At 39.5% G+C, this 15,853-nt stretch overlaps 1 protein-coding gene across 1 annotated transcript in view; it reads right to left on the reverse strand.

The window, feature by feature from the left end:
- Window positions 1-249: 249 nt before the first annotated feature.
- The window catches only part of ERICH3 (glutamate rich 3), a 125,308-nt gene continuing 109,704 nt past the window's right edge, over window positions 250-15,853 (reverse strand). Inside the window, exons 13-15 of the mRNA XM_055403336.2 lie at window positions 8,517-8,627; window positions 2,625-4,999; window positions 250-2,017 (exon numbers count right to left, since the gene is read on the reverse strand). Coding sequence (XP_055259311.2) covers window positions 2,643-4,999; window positions 8,517-8,627 — 2,468 coding nt within the window. The 3' untranslated portion in view covers window positions 250-2,017; window positions 2,625-2,642. The remainder of the gene's footprint in view (window positions 2,018-2,624; window positions 5,000-8,516; window positions 8,628-15,853) is intronic.

Consider the following 15,853-nt stretch of genomic DNA (forward strand, 5'->3'; position numbering starts at 1 on the left):
AGGGACATAGGGCAACCAGTGTGGACTGTATAATGATTAGGGCAGCAATTCTCAATCTTTTCTACATAGTAAAATCAACTGAAAAATTAAAACAACAAAACAAAAAACTAATGTCTACACCCATCTAAAACTAATTAGATCTGAATCCCTGGGGTAGGATCAAGGATTGATTCATTCATGAAAGTGCCCCATGAAAGTCTAATGTATATATATATGGAATTTAGAAAGATGGTAACCTTAACCCTGCAAAAGAGACATAGGTATATAGAACAGTCTTTGGGACTCTGTGGGAGAGGGTGAAGGTGGGATGATTTGGGAGAATGGCATTGTAGCATGTATGTTATCATATGTGAAATGAATCACCAGTCCAGGTTCAACGCATGATACAGGATGCCTGGGGCTGGTGCACAGGGATGACCTAGAGGGAGGATATGGGGAAGAGGGAGGTGGGAGGGGGGTTCAAGAAAGGGAACACATGCACACCCGGGGCGGATTCGTGTCAATGTATGCAAAACCAACCAATATATTAATGTAAGGTAATTTGCCTCCAATAAAATAAAATAAAAAAACTAAATATTAAAAAAACAAACAAACTGAAAAAAAAAAAGAAAGTCTAATGTGTAGTGTAACTGGAGAATCACTGCTTTAGGACATCTTCTTTCACTTCCTTACATAATAAAAAGATAGCCAAACATATGTGCCCTTCAGGACACTGGTGTATGAACAGAGATGTCATAGGGAAATTGAAATCCCAAGAGACACAACTACACAACTATTTCTAGTGATGTTGGGGGGCAGGGGTAATTTAGAAAGCAGTCATGACCGTTGATTTGCAATGCACTGCAGGGTTAGTTCACAGGTTTGAAATAACAGAACCTGGGAAGGTGAGCAGCATGCTAATTTAATCTAAGTTTCTTTTCCATTGAATGACACCAGCCAGAGTCTATCTAGAGTCTAGAATGTTGCATACAGGCTGATGTGCAATGTTTACCTGCTATAATGATTTTTACTCATTTTACTCAGCTAAATTATTTACTACATTAATTTAATTTGAGTGGCCCTATAAATAAGTCCCCCAAGGATAAAATTCCACAAGCATTTACCTGTTCACCTCAGAAAGCAAGACTATAGAAACATGCAAAAAGAAAGGGCATTTTGAAATAAGATTTAGACATTAAATTACTGATCCGGCATAAATAGAAAGCATGACTATTTATAAGTAAGTAGACATGCCATGGCGGAGAAGGCAATGGCAAGCCACTCCAGTACTATTGCCTAGAAAATCCCATGGATGGAGGAACCTGGTAGGCTGCAGTCCATGGGGTCGCTAGGAGTCAGACACCCCTGAACGACTTCACTTTCACTTTTCACTTTCACACATTGGAGAAGGAAATGGCAACCCACTCCAGTGTTCTTGCCTGGAGAATCCCAGGGATGGGGGAGCCTGGTGGGCTTCCGTCTATGGGGTCACACAGAGTTGGACACGACTGAAGTGATTTAGCAGCAGCAGCAGCAGCAGACATGCCATGGAACCCTTTTCTGGAAGGACTTACAGGTCTGGAGCAGGCTTTAGCACTGAAGGTACCCGGAAGAATGTTTAGAACTCATTTTCACAGACAAAGCGAAAGATTTTAAATCAAATGCTCATGTATGAAGCTGGGACTAATATGTGATTATAAATAAATAGAAATTTAAAGAAACTCCAGATATCAGGACTGGGCCTTTCAGGTAATCTTTGGTAAAAGTCAAGCATTTGAAAATGATCAGTTTGATTTGAATATAGACATGGTGACTGTGTAGAATTAGGTAAGAGCCTCCCAGTCCTCCATCAGAAACCAGCACTCCAGGAAGGAGCTGAGCACCTTTTCTCAAGGTGCTTGAAGTGCTACAGACCAGCTGGCAGATTGGGAATCACTCAGACAAGCACAGGGATTTTTTAAAAAAAAGTCCTGGTGAGATATTCGGGAAGATCCTTCTCCTCCACTCCAAGACTTCTGGAAGACATCTTGAAAATATCCTGAAAGACAATAAAAAGGATAGAACTATGAATATAATCACTCAGAATAGTAGAAACCAGGCATTAAGGACACATCAGGCACATAGTAGAAACACAAGGAAATGCTAGAAATAATTTTGGTCTTTAGTTACAGTCATCAGTATTTTACAGATATACATATATTTTTTTAACACGCTTCAAATATTTTAATATATTTTACTAATATATGCTATATATATTCGTTAAACTTCAGAGAACTTCAGAAATGAAGACAGAGAGCCCATTTAAAGGCAAATTAAGTCTTTTTCCCTTTGTCCCCATGGCATACACCCTTCTCTGTATCCATCTTCCTGGCCCTGTAAGGGAGAGGAGGAGGATCTCACTGCTTGAGAGCTGTGCTTGCAAAGGTAGAGGCTGGGATTCAGAGTTGTAGACAGGGTAGAAATGGGTCCCTGTATGCCTCTGGTCTGCCTGTCCATCTCGCCCAGCCCCTATCCTGATGGGCTCAGCAGCCCCTGAAACTGAAGCCTGTGTGTGCAGGCACTGATAAAGGGATGAGACAGCCCACAGAAGAGACCCCAGGTGGGAGATCTACGTAATCCTGCAAACAGGTTGGGCTTAAACTCACCATCAGCCATGAAGTCTCTTAGGCCTTCCCCAGACTCAAGGAAACTTCCAGGTCTTCACTTCCTCTTTGCACTGAAAGCTCTTGCTTCTCTTGGATTTCCCTGCAGTTGGGCTTTTCAGGCAGTGTTTCTGCATCCTGTGGACTTTCTCTCCTGGTCTCTGACCTGCTCTCTTGGGATAATTCCAGTCTAAATTCTTCAGCTTCCCCTGACTCCTGCTCCCCATCAGGACTCCCCATCCCTGCCTCCTCTCCCACCAACTCAGACTCAGCCCTCAGGGTGGTTTCAGCTTTCTCTGCCTCCCCAGCTGGCCCTGGCTTTGGGACCTTCCCTTCCAGGTTAGAAGGTTCCCCTGGAGCCTCAACCTCAGCCTCCAGTGCTGAAACTGCAGTTATCTCCTTGGCCACTGGCACATCCTCCCCGCTCAGCACTATGGCCTCTACAGCCACCTTCTCTGCAGCTGCCGTTTCTCCTGGCATCTCATGTACTGTGTGCCAAGCTTCCTCCCCAGCAACATCTGAAAAGGAGGAGACTTTATTTGCTTCCATTTTCCCCTCAGCAGAATCTTCCTCCCTCTTTGCAGCTTCTTCTGAGGCTCCTCCTCCTTGATGGGGCTCTTCCACAGTCATAACCACGCCATGCATGCTCCCGTCCCCCTTAGGGTCCCCATTCTTCGGCACTCCTGTCCCCAGTGTGCACTTTTTATCCGCCTCCTCCTCTGCGTCCTCATCCATCACTTCACTGAGTTTTCCTGCCATCGTGGAATCTCCTTTGGGAACATCTTGGGTCAAGGCTGTGATGACTACTCCCTCTGGCCCCTGTAAAGGCCCGTCTTTATTTCTCCCCTCCTGGCCAGCGACCATGTCTTGATCTTTGGTTGCAGACCCCTGGGCCTCGCCTGCATCCCTGGGAGTCTGTGCTCTCCCTGTGGACTTGGTTTCGGGAGCCCCTGACACCCCCTCTCCTGCAGGGGTGGACCCCTCTTCCTGCTCTTTGGGGGCCACATTCTCACCAAAGAGCAGCTCTGCTGAGCCTCTGAGCTCTGTGGTTCCGGCATCTCTCAGTCTTTCCCCTCCTTCCCCTTTCCCCCAAACCGTTATGTTTTCTAGGGGCTTTTCAAATCCAGGGGCTGCTGCAAACATGTCAACCTCCCCGTCTCTCAGTGAGTCCTCTCCTTGTTGCACTGTGTCTTCAGTCACTTCAGATGTCCCCATGGCTGCTTCATCCTCAGCATCACGCTCCATTTCATTTGGGGAGGCTCGTGTCTCTTCCTCTGGTCTTTCTTCCTGCACAGGCTCCCCCTCTTTCCCTTTAAGATTTGGTTCCTCTTCTAAAGTGTCTTCATCCTGAAGCGCCTTTGCCCTTGTCACCTCTTCTCTCTCAGATTCAGTTTCCCCCAGAGGTGTCTTTGACCTCTCAGCTTTCCTCCTCTCTCTCTTTTCTGAGTCTAATTCCTCAGGTAACATTTCTGTCCTATCATCATCTTTATTAGACTCTGACTCCGTCACCACCCCCGCCTTTTCCACCTGGTCCTTACGAAGTCCTTCCAGGCTGTCCACTGAACTCCCCATCTGAGTAGCCTCAACCCTCTCAGAAGTGGAGGAGCCCAAAGGCGTCTCCATTCCCGTGACTGCCCCTCTCTCTTTGGCCGGCTCGTCTTGCCCCAGCATTTCCTCTCCTAAACCCTCCTCTCTGTCAGATGTAGCGTCTTCCATGGGTCCCCTGTCCTCCAGGTCTGTACATGCCTCCTCTTCACTGTTCTCCACGCCCGGCTTTGCAGACCCAACCGCGCTCACAGCCGCGCTCTCAGACTTCCCCTTCTCTGGCCTCACTGCCTCCCTTAGGGCCGCTGTCTCCTGAGCACGCCCTGAATTCAGAGCTGCTGCCTGGCTTGCCAGCAATGCCCTCTCTGAAGCCTGCCCACCTTCAGAAGCTGCCTTCTTCGTCTCCAGCACTGTTTGCATCAAGGCCCATGCCTCAGCAGCCTCACCTTCATTCAGACCTCTGGAGTCTTTTGCTGCTTCTCCTTCTCTGGCACCTAACCTTTCTTTAGCCTGCCTTCTATCCCCTTCTGCTTCTGCCACTGCCCCAGCTGCTATGCCCTGAGAGAGCTCTCTTTCCTCCGTAAACTGTCCTACTAACGCCAGCTGTTCTACTTTTGGCTTCCCCTGCCCCGAGGGAACCTCATTAACCCTGACTTTTCCCCGCAGTGCTGTATCCCCTTTTCCTTCTGTGTCAGCATCCCTGTGTTGAGGACCTTCACCTTCCTCCACTGCTTCTTTCATCTCCAGGGTATGCTCTTCTGATGCAACTTGCTTGGATTTCTTATTTGAGCTGAGTGTAGTCCTTTCCTCCACCACTAGATTCCTATTCAGTGCTATAAAATAAGGTTAGAAATCAAGGTTACTTTAATCAAAGTGCAGGAGGAGACATTACATATAATTTTCTATATATAAGAAATATTTATATATAATATCAATGGGCTACTGATATTATATTTCATTTCATCTCAATTCTAGGATGCCATCAGCTATAACATGCCATCAGCTATAACATGCACCATGATTTAATAATGGCTTTTTGTGATGAAAAAAAAAGAGCTATCAAATTTAATGGACACACATTAATATTAAAGGAAATTGAACATTAGAACTGTTGAAAACAAACAAACAAAAAATCCATGTCTTAGAATAATAAAATCTCTCTCCCTCCTTCTCTTTCTTATACACACATACACCCCCATACATACATACGTATATCCCACTTTCGAATGAAATATTAGAACTTGCAGGAAAAAAATTATGCAACGAGGAAAATAGTGAGGATTTCATTTTAGCAATCATTGTTCCCTACAGGACCATAATATGCTTGTTCTCAGCCTAGGTTTCTTGTACTCATGTGAGCATTTAGCAACAGAATCATAATACAATATGAACTGATCATTATCCCATACATTGCTCCCATTAAAGCTACTATATCTAAATTTAGTCATCAAATAACTTCGTAGCTCAAGGTAAGACTTTTTACTATAGATACAAATTTGTGTTGTAGGTCAGAATACCTCCCCTCTACCTTTAGAGATTGATTTGCCATTGGCAAAAGAGGATCACAGTGCAAGACAAGACTTTGTAGTCTGGGACAATTTTCAACATAAATAACCTACTGGAAGCATTTCATAAGTTTCTCATCCATACTTTCCTGCAAATCTGAGTGTGCTAGCTCTCATACTTCAATAAATACAAGTTCAATGTGTTTCTTAAAAGGCTTCAGATAGATTTCTTATCCTTTAGCAAATATGTGCATTTCTGTTGCAGTGATCCACGCGAAATAAATAAAAGCATTCCAGACCAAAGGCCAAAGCATTTAAAATTTTCAACTGCAGAATAATACTTAGGGAGATTAGAGATTCTCAAATGGTCCTCTCAACGCTTTCTATCAATCTAATCTTCTTTGTTTGTAGAAGACACTGGAATAGATTCTACAAAATAAGTTATAATGCCAGGGTGCCGACTTCCAAATGGCATAAATGTATAAAGTAGGCAAGTGTGTCTTCCTTATGGTTTTCGCTTGCTTGCCCTTTTGGCTAACCATCTCACCCCTACCCACCACCAACAATCTCCCGGAAACCGAAAGCCCTGATCTTATTCACTTCATCCTTACTCTGTTACTCCATCTGGGACTGTCCTAACTTCCCCTGGAGAAGGGATAAGCTACCCACTCCAGTTTTTTGAGGCTTCCCTGGTGGCTCAGTCAGTAAAGAATCCCACTTGCAATGCAGGAGACCTGAGTTCGATCTCCCTGGGTTGGGCAGATCCCCTGGAGGAGGGCATGGCAACCCACTCCAGTATTCTTGTGTGGAGAATCCTCATGGACAGAGGAGCCTGGGGGGCTGCAGTCCATGGGGTCGCAAAGAGTCAGACGCAACTAAACACAGCACAACAGAAACCTCAGGTCTATCAGTAGGGTGCGGTTAACTTTTATCGGAGGTCCTCAGCATACCACAGCAGTTATTTATTATATTAAATGTAGAGCCAAATGGGCTTCCATGGAACCAGTTCACCTGAAAGAATGTGGTTTGTTTTATTTCATTACAGATTACTAGACTTAAAATTAAATGAAAGCCATGAGAAACAACATATCAAGTCTCCTTAATAGTATATCTATTACTATTCAAATTCCTGCATGAAAGTATACTTCAATAGTCAGTTATAAAAAACATTTAAGGAAAGTCCTCTGTTTTGCTAAGCTGACCTCTAAATTTATGGATTAATTAAAGAACATTCAGAAATACAGGGTAATAAAATTGCCTAGCCACTATGTAATAATATATTGTGCCTAAATTCTCAGAGAAAAAGTGCTAATGGCACCTAGCAGAGTTATTACACACACACACATAGGGGAGTTAGACATGACATTCCTGAAGCAAAGGAGAAAGCATAATTGAAGCCCTTCTAAGAAATATCAATACAAAAACATGACGTGCTTTTGCTAGCAACCTCATGGGCTTTTGAAAAAAAATAATGAATATAGGAAACCAATCAATATTCACAAACAGGGGCAATTTGATTTAGTGACTGAATGTGTACTTGGGAGTCAGGCAGATCTGGGTGAGAATGCCAATTCTGCCACGTAATTGTGTGAACTTGGGAAACATATCTTGAAGCCTTCATTCTCTTATCCATAAAGCAATAATAGCAATCCTTGACTCACAGAATCTTTGCAAGAACAAACTATAAAATGCTTGGCACAGTGCCTGGCACACAGAGAGCCCTAACAAATCTTACTTCTACATTCCCCTCTCACTGCATACAATATGTGATATTTTCTTGCTTGAATCAGATTTAATAGACAACAACTACTCTGCCTATACTGCATAAGTTTGGGGAGGTATATTAGAACTCCTCTGGTTGAATGCCCACTATGAAAGACTTGGATTCTTGAAGCCCAGAGTCCTTCTGCAACTCAGTTCACTCAAGTTCGAGTGTCACCTGGCCCTCTCCACATTCCCTGGGGGAACTTGAGCTCAGGGAGCCAGTCTAAGTGCAAATCATCTGACTGCTACTATTTGTCTTGAGTAACAAAGTCCTTTTTCTCTGACCCATGAATCTTGTATCTTCTCATGCATCTGTGATACTGGCTAATTTGTCTGCTTGAAAATAGAGTGAAATCTCAAATACCTCACAGGGTTTGATGCCCATCATTAAAAATTGGATGTGGGGGGTAATGTGACCACATGATGAATGCAATGAAGCCCTCTCTCCCTCCCCTACTTCCACACACACATACATGTATTCAAATTGGGGTATTTTAAAAAAGTTATCTACTAAATACAGGGAAACCTGATTTCAAGGACACAGGCTGTGTGACTAGATATGTATGAGTCATGGTCTGTTGAGTCACTCTAATTGGCACTCCTGCAGCTGGAATACTCATCATCAAGAGCTAGGTCATTTGCTGATGGCAATGAATTCTTGTCTAATTTTAAAAAATAAGGAGTTCAAATAAATCATCATGAAATCTGTCTGGGTTCTTCAAGTCTCCAATGGGTCAGTTAGGCACATCCACCTAACTGGGAGACAAGCTAAGAAGTAAGATTGGTCTGAAAATCCCTACCAATATTTTTTGTTATTTGCAATCCTTTTTTTATTATCTGAAATCCTTAAAAAAAAAAAAAAACTCTAGGCACCAAATGTATTCAAAAAAATGATAACTTTCATATCTGATGTCAGCTCCAAAGCTCCCCTTAATGCCTCTCAACCACCTCCTGCCATCACACTCACTGGTCAAAAAGAAAATAAAGATAGAATCAAGGATAAGAAGATGGAAGATGGAAATGGTGCTGCCTTTTGCAGAGGCTTTCTGAAGCTCTTTCCCAGGTAATGATGCACCCTTACCTGCACCTGTGTCAGTCTCCAGCTTTCTTGAGAGCTTCTCTCCTTCGTCTGTGCTGCTAATATCAGACTTGGAGTCATAGTGGCAGTGGAGGCTACAGTCCACAGCTTCAACTGATTGGAGACCACATAAAATATCAAAAGGCATTAAAAACATAAAAACAGGTCAAGGAAACATTGTAAATGAAACAGCAGCAAGTGGGGTTAATTTAAAAGCATTCACGTTAAGATAAGACCCTGTTTTTAAAATGTCATGATTAAACAATGTTCAATCTACGATTTCAAAATGAAAACAAAATAGGAAATCATGAAGAAATCCATGCAAAGAGATACTTGCTTTTAAAAAAAAAAAAAAGGCAACAGCCAGAAGCAGTGACAGATTTGCCAAACGCACATGCAATGAAATGACTATAAAGGAATTTAGTTGCCTTTTCCCTTTTAGAAACATGTTATGGCCTTTATAATCCCAATCATCACTATTCTTTTAGATCTCTAAAACTACCAGAACTGACTATGCTACAAGCATTTCATCCATTAGTAGATATTTCAGTGATGTGACCCCAACACTCCATGTAGACAGAGCAGAAAAGATATTGCATAATTCCTATAAATTTGACAGTAAAAGCTGCTGTAGACATTTCTGTTTACCTGCACTGATTACTAGCATTGAGCTTTAGGTACACAAAGACCTAAAGAGTTCAAGTTCCATATTAACTGTGTCACCTTGGGTAAGTTCTTTGGCCTAAGGCTCAGCCTCAGCTTCAGTCTACTCATCTGTCAAAAAGAGATATCTTAGTGATATTGGGAGCATTAAATGAAATAATACCTATAACTTATTAGCAAGTGCCTAAACACCTAATGGGGCTTCCTTGGAGGCTCAGTTGGTAAAGAATCTGCCTACAATGAGGGAGACCTGGGTTTGATCCCTGGGTTGGGAAGATCCCCTGGAGAAGGGCATGGCAACCCACTCCAGTATTCTTGCCTGGAGAATCCCATGGACAGAAGAGCCTAGCAGGTTACAGTCTGTGGGGTTGCAAAGAGTCGGACACGACTCAGTGACAAAGGACAAGCACCTAATAAATAATAATAGATGAAATGGTGAGCATGTTTATTGCAAGCATTATCTCCCACCTTGATATAATTCTAGGCAACCCTGTAATAATATCCATTAAGTTCGTCTTTAGTTTCTGACACATCTTTGTCTACATCCCTTGCTTATCATATGATGACCTCTGTCTCTAAATCTCTGACAGCTATCATTACCCCACTTCCTGGCTAACAAAAGCTCACAAAAGAATACTAGACCTAGATTATCCCTTTTATATAAAAACATAGTTTCTCCAAAATATCCTCCCTCTCTATCTTTCTCTCCTTTTCTTTCTTTGCCTCCCTTCTCTTACTTTCTTGCTTTCTGTCCTCTCAGATAGTCTGATCCAGTTGATCCAAAGACTGTACTTCAAGAAAAGCAGAACTAGAATGTGATCCCTTGCTCAGTTTAAGGTGAGTTGCTTAGAGGCAGTTAAGTTACTCACTCATCCCTCTGTGTTTGGAAGCAAATAGTGAGATATCTGGTTCATATGGCTTGCAGGGAAAAAATGGAATGAGTTGACTACATTAACCCTAAGAGAAAAAAGTGTGGAATTGAAAAGAAGTGCATCACATAGGTCAGATGTATTCTCTGTAAGAAGTCTTTGAGCATCAGTTTTCTTCACTCATCCAATCCACCAAATACAAAAAGGTTTTTTTTTTAATAATATAGTTCAGAGATGACATCAACTCATGACAATTAGGTTATCATTGGTTTTTTTTAATCAAATCAATCTTTAGTAACTTTATAACATAGTATATATAAGTTAGATATCATCTTTCCTACTATACTAATGCTGGCACTGTTTAACTAGAGAGTCTAAATAAACAGAGGTTTAGGTCTTTGTGTATAAATCTGCTTGACCTACTAAGCAACAGAAATCCCAAGGCTGACAGGACAGGAGGGTAGCGGCAAATCTGATTTGGCACCTCCAATTACTGAAGCTCTGTTTCATCAGAGCCAACAGGCTTTTCCCCAAGTAGTCCACAGGCTATAAAGAAATATGGTTTACTATAGTTACAGAATTGTTATGTTGTATACCTGAAATTAATACAATGCTGTGTGTCAATGATACCTTAATAAAAATTTAATATGATTTATAATAATAATAACTAAAACAATTAGCAGCTATTGAACCAAAAGACTATTCTAAGAAGCCAAACAGTACTAGCATAATCTGTAAATTAGAGACTCACTCAGAATTTCTTAAAGCATGTAGTCCTTCTTTCTCGGGACTGTAATCTCCACTTGCCCACGTCAGCTAGCTTGCCCCTAGAGGGTTAGGCTTTGGAAGTCGATGAGAGCCTATACAGTTAGGTGCTCCCTGCTTCAGAGTTAGTAAAAATGGAACACTGGACTGAGCATCAAGGATTTATTAGGTGTGAGATCAGAAAAGGCCTCACTTGGTCATTTTTTTCTCAGATGTTCTTCTGAAACTGAAACTTAAAAGCAAGACCTCAGCCAGTGTCTAACCTTGACCATTTCCCACCTACTGTAAGAGAGGACAGTGCACGCTGAGACTCCTGTGTCAGCAGTGTGACACATCACCCTGCTTCCTCTATCTATTTAGCCCTTCATCCCTCAAGGCTCTGCTCCTTCACCTTGCTATAAAGATGACCATTAAAAGCAAAGAGAACTGTCAGTTCCCATAGCATCTGTAGCAAAATGGAAGAGGCTCATACAGAGAATTTCATAGGAAAACATCTTTTCCACTCAAATGCTATAGGATATTTTGAGATATTTTTAAAATACCAAAATATTATTACACTACAGTATTAGCTTTCTATTATGAAAACAAACATTTTAAAAATAATATATGTTAATTTCTCCAAGTATGAAAAGAGTACATATTCACTACTTGAAGCTTGAAGTAATAATAATAATAAAATACAGAGTTAATACAACTAAATACAACAATATCCTAGTTTCACTATTCAGAAACAACTACTAGTCGGCATTTTGGCAGGTTTCTAAGTATATTTTTTTTTACTCTACTACTACTATAGATAACATTTTGTATCCCATTTTATTCATTTAGCAAAATATTGTGACTGTTTCCATGTATCATTTAATAAGAACTATTCTTTAATAACCGCACAGAATATTCTTATAAAGTTTTACTAAAATTTGGCTAACCAATTGCCTGGTGTTAAAAGTTGAATTGTTTCCATTTTTTGTGATTATAAAGCTACTTCAAATATAGCTCATAATTATTTTATTATTTCTGACTATTGCCCCAGTATAAATTCCTGGAATTGGAATTATTGGGTCAAAGAGCATGATAATTTTTAGACGCTTTTGATATATGTTTCTCTATGTTCTTCAAAAAAGGAGGTATCAATTAATAATTTCACCTATAATGGTAAGGGGTCTTATGTCCCTGTACTATTGCTGGCACTTTCTCAGTTTCCACCAATTCCTTCTAAATTTGATAATTTAGTAATTGAAAAGAGGTGGCAAGGATATAGTTTTCAATATTAGTAGGCAAGCTTTCTAAATCCATTCCCTTTCCTCTGCTTCTTTTGAAGCTAACCAAACCAGCAATTCTGTATCAGAAGAAAGTTTTGCCAAGAATTGTCTATCTGAATTTTAAGAGCCCAAGAAGGCCATAAAAACAGAGTAAATATATATCCAGGTTTATTCCAAGTTCCCGGTCACTTTGAAAAATATGACTGTTCTTTGATCATTGTCTGTGTCGCCAATCAATTATCTTCCTAGCAACTCACCATGACAAAATTCATGACTAACATCATCTACCTACACAGTGAAGATGTTCATACATTACCTTTGGCATCGAAACATGGCTTACAAAAACCCAGGATTAATTGCAACTCATGACCACACCTGTTCAAAGAACAGATTCAGAAAGCTGAGGTCTATCCTCTACACAGTGGCGAGAATAATTTTTTCAAAACTTTCAGTTCATGTCATTTGTACGCTCTGATTTTTCCAGTGACTTCCTATCGCAGAATAAAATCCTCCTAATGGCATAAAAGTTTCTTTCCCTCTGGCCTCATCTTCTCCCATGCTCAGCTTGTCCATTCTGCTTGTGTCACACTGACCTCCTTCCAATTTCTTCACTCAAAAACTATGCTCCCAATTTAGACTCTGCATTTGCTGGGCTCTCTGCTTCTTGTGCTTCTTCAGACAGAGTGACTGACCCATGCATCTCATTTCCCTCTCTGCTCAAATGTCCCCTCACTGAGAGAGGCCAGTCCTAAAAAACACTACACCTTCCTCAAACCATCACTCTATCTCCTTACCTTGATTTTCTTTTCTGCTAGCACTTAGCCCATATACCCCATTACATGTTTGTTTTTCACTTATTGGGCATATCTCTGCCCAGAATATAAACTTCAATATAGGCAAGCATTCTGTTATGTTCACACCGAGAACAGTGTGGCATAAAACAGATACCTAGCAAATATTTCAGAAGGAATCTATGAAAACAAATAGCTATATGCTTTCACAAATCACTCAGAAATTGTATTTAGAACTGCAGCTCTTAATGCATGATTTTCTTATTCTTTCATCAAGACCATTCTATCCTGCCTTCATGATGATAAAATTGCATTTTATTTAAATCCTACTATTTAGGTTTATATTACTTGGCAAAGCACTATGGCTTCTTCTGATTCAAGTATGAAAGTATAAAATGCCTACTTCTATATACATTTTACATTATAGAAAACTTTATTCTTCATATTTTATTTATATTCATAATGTATAAATTACATTAACTTCACAAATTAAGGCACATGAATTATTCCACTATGAAAATACAATGTGTCACAATGTATTAAGACAGCTTAAACTAAAAATAACAGAGAAAAATAAACACATTTAAATAACACTATGCTCTATAATACTGAATTAACTCCCAAGGACACGATCTCATTGTAGCTAGCAACTATAATCTTTTACTTTACCCACTTCACTGCGAACGACTTATCTTTTCTATAAATTCACCTGATTTTTTGGTGGACTGGACAAAACCTAATTAAGTGTGACATATTATAAAATAGTTAGAAGGAAGCTATCACTTTATGTTATCAACATGAAAGGTATGAAGGCATTAAATGCAGAACTTTACAAATTTATCCATCGTTATAAGTGAAAATAATTCAGATTAAGTTTTATTAAGTTAGACACAACAAAACATCATTAATTGTGTGTGACTTTTTGGCCCAGAGATGTTCTTAACATAATCACAATTTTTATTCAAAGTCTAGTGGAAAATGATTAATTCAGTGCTATGCAAAATGAGATAGAATCCTTTACACATTATCTCAGCCCCCATTCCATTTCAACCTAAGGTTCTAATCAGGGAGCTAAGTAAAATATTAAAATATACACATTTCAATCTTCACATACTTTCTGGTTTAATTTATATAAGCTATGTTTTGCAGCAGAGTCACCTAAATGACCTTCATTTCAGCACATAACTTTGGTTCCATCCCTTTCTCCCTCAGCCACCTAACTGAAGATTTAATTAAGGAGAGGGAACCACCATAACCTCTCTGCTTGGCATCAGTATAACACACGATGCATTCAAGACTTGGTTTATTTTATCTGAAATTTTCTTAGGAATGTTTACTCATATAAAGACTTTTGAGAATATTTGTCATTCCCTTTAACCTATTATTTTAAAAATTTACAAATTTATTGCATCATTTCCTTGAGTTTATTTTAAAAACACCAGCACCCAACTGTCATTAATCTACTAATCCTTAGAGGTTTTGATACCATAATTCTTTTACATTATCCTGAGTATTTTACAAGGTCCTTGTGCTATTTTGCTTATAAATGTCTTATTTTCCACTGTACTTTAATCTGTCTGCCTTGAGGTCTCTCTAACGTAGAAATTTTATTCTTTTGTGGTAGATAGGCCATAAAACAAATCTACCAATTCTTACACAGAAAGCAATATTTAAGAAAAGTTAAAAAAAAAAGTTGCGAAGTTATAAGATACTAAGGCAATACAATGGCATAAACTGTATAGTAAATAAGAATAAAAGTACAGTTATATATGCAGATATGCAAAGATATTCAAGATATAATGTTAAGTGAAAAACAACAACTTGTAAAACAAAATGTATCATGTTTCTATCTGCATATAAAAATGACATCTGTATATATATATGATACATTTAGATATGTTTATATAGAGAGAAACTTTTCTGAAATCATGCACATAAAAAAAATACTTATCCACAGTTATTGCTCAGGAAATAGAAAAAAGGCCAGGCAAGGAAGACCCTAGCTTTCACCTTATTCTCATCCATTCTGTATTATAAAAACTTTTCAACCAATCTTTTGTAATAAAATAATTTTTTCTAAAACTTAAAAATATCTATTTCCTTGATCCAGAAATAAAACTTATTGGAAACTAGCCTAAGAAAATAATTACTAATTTTAAATTATCTTCTTAGATAATAAGATATTAGGGCACTATTAACAGTAGTGAAAACAGGGAAAAACTTAGGGAAACGGTAAAATTATGAAAAAAACACTGGATGGAATAATACACAGACATTAAACATATTCATGAAGATTACATAGTAATATAAAAATGCTTATGGTATAAGGTTATGAATAAAAAGCAAAATACAACATTTTATAGAAATATGACAACATAGATTTGTAACTCTAACTTTAGAAATAAGCCTGACCAAATGTTGAAAGTGATTTTTGTGTGTGATAAATCCACAGATATTTTGAAGACCACTTTTCACAATCTCCTAAATGTTATTTTGTAAGCTATTAATGAAAAATAAACACCAAAAGAGGTCTGGTACATACATACAATTCAGTTCAGTTGCTCAGTCATGTCCAAGTCTTTGCAACCCCATGGACTGCAACATTCCAGGCCTCCCTGTCCATCACCAACTCCCAGAGCTCAAACTCACATCCATTGACTCGGTGATAACATCCAACCATCTCATCCTCTGTCTTACCCTTCTCCTCATGTCTTCAAACTTTCCTAGCATCGGGGTCTTTTCCAATGACTCAGTTCTTTGCATCAGGTGGCCAAAGAATTGGAGTTTCAGCTTCAGCACCAGGATCCTCCCAATGAATATTCAGGATTGATCTCTTTTAGGATAGACTGGTTGGATCTCCTTGCAGTCCAAGGGACTCTCATGAGTCTTCTCCAACACCACAGTTCAAAAGCATCAATTCTTCGGTGCTCAATTTTCTTTATAGTCCAACTTTCACATCCATACATGACTACTGGAAAAACCATAGCTTTGAC

Source organism: Moschus berezovskii, chromosome 4 (genome assembly GCF_049115385.1).
Source record: "Moschus berezovskii isolate FMDL1 chromosome 4, NW_MosBer_1.0, whole genome shotgun sequence".
NCBI lineage: Eukaryota > Metazoa > Chordata > Mammalia > Artiodactyla > Moschidae > Moschus > Moschus berezovskii.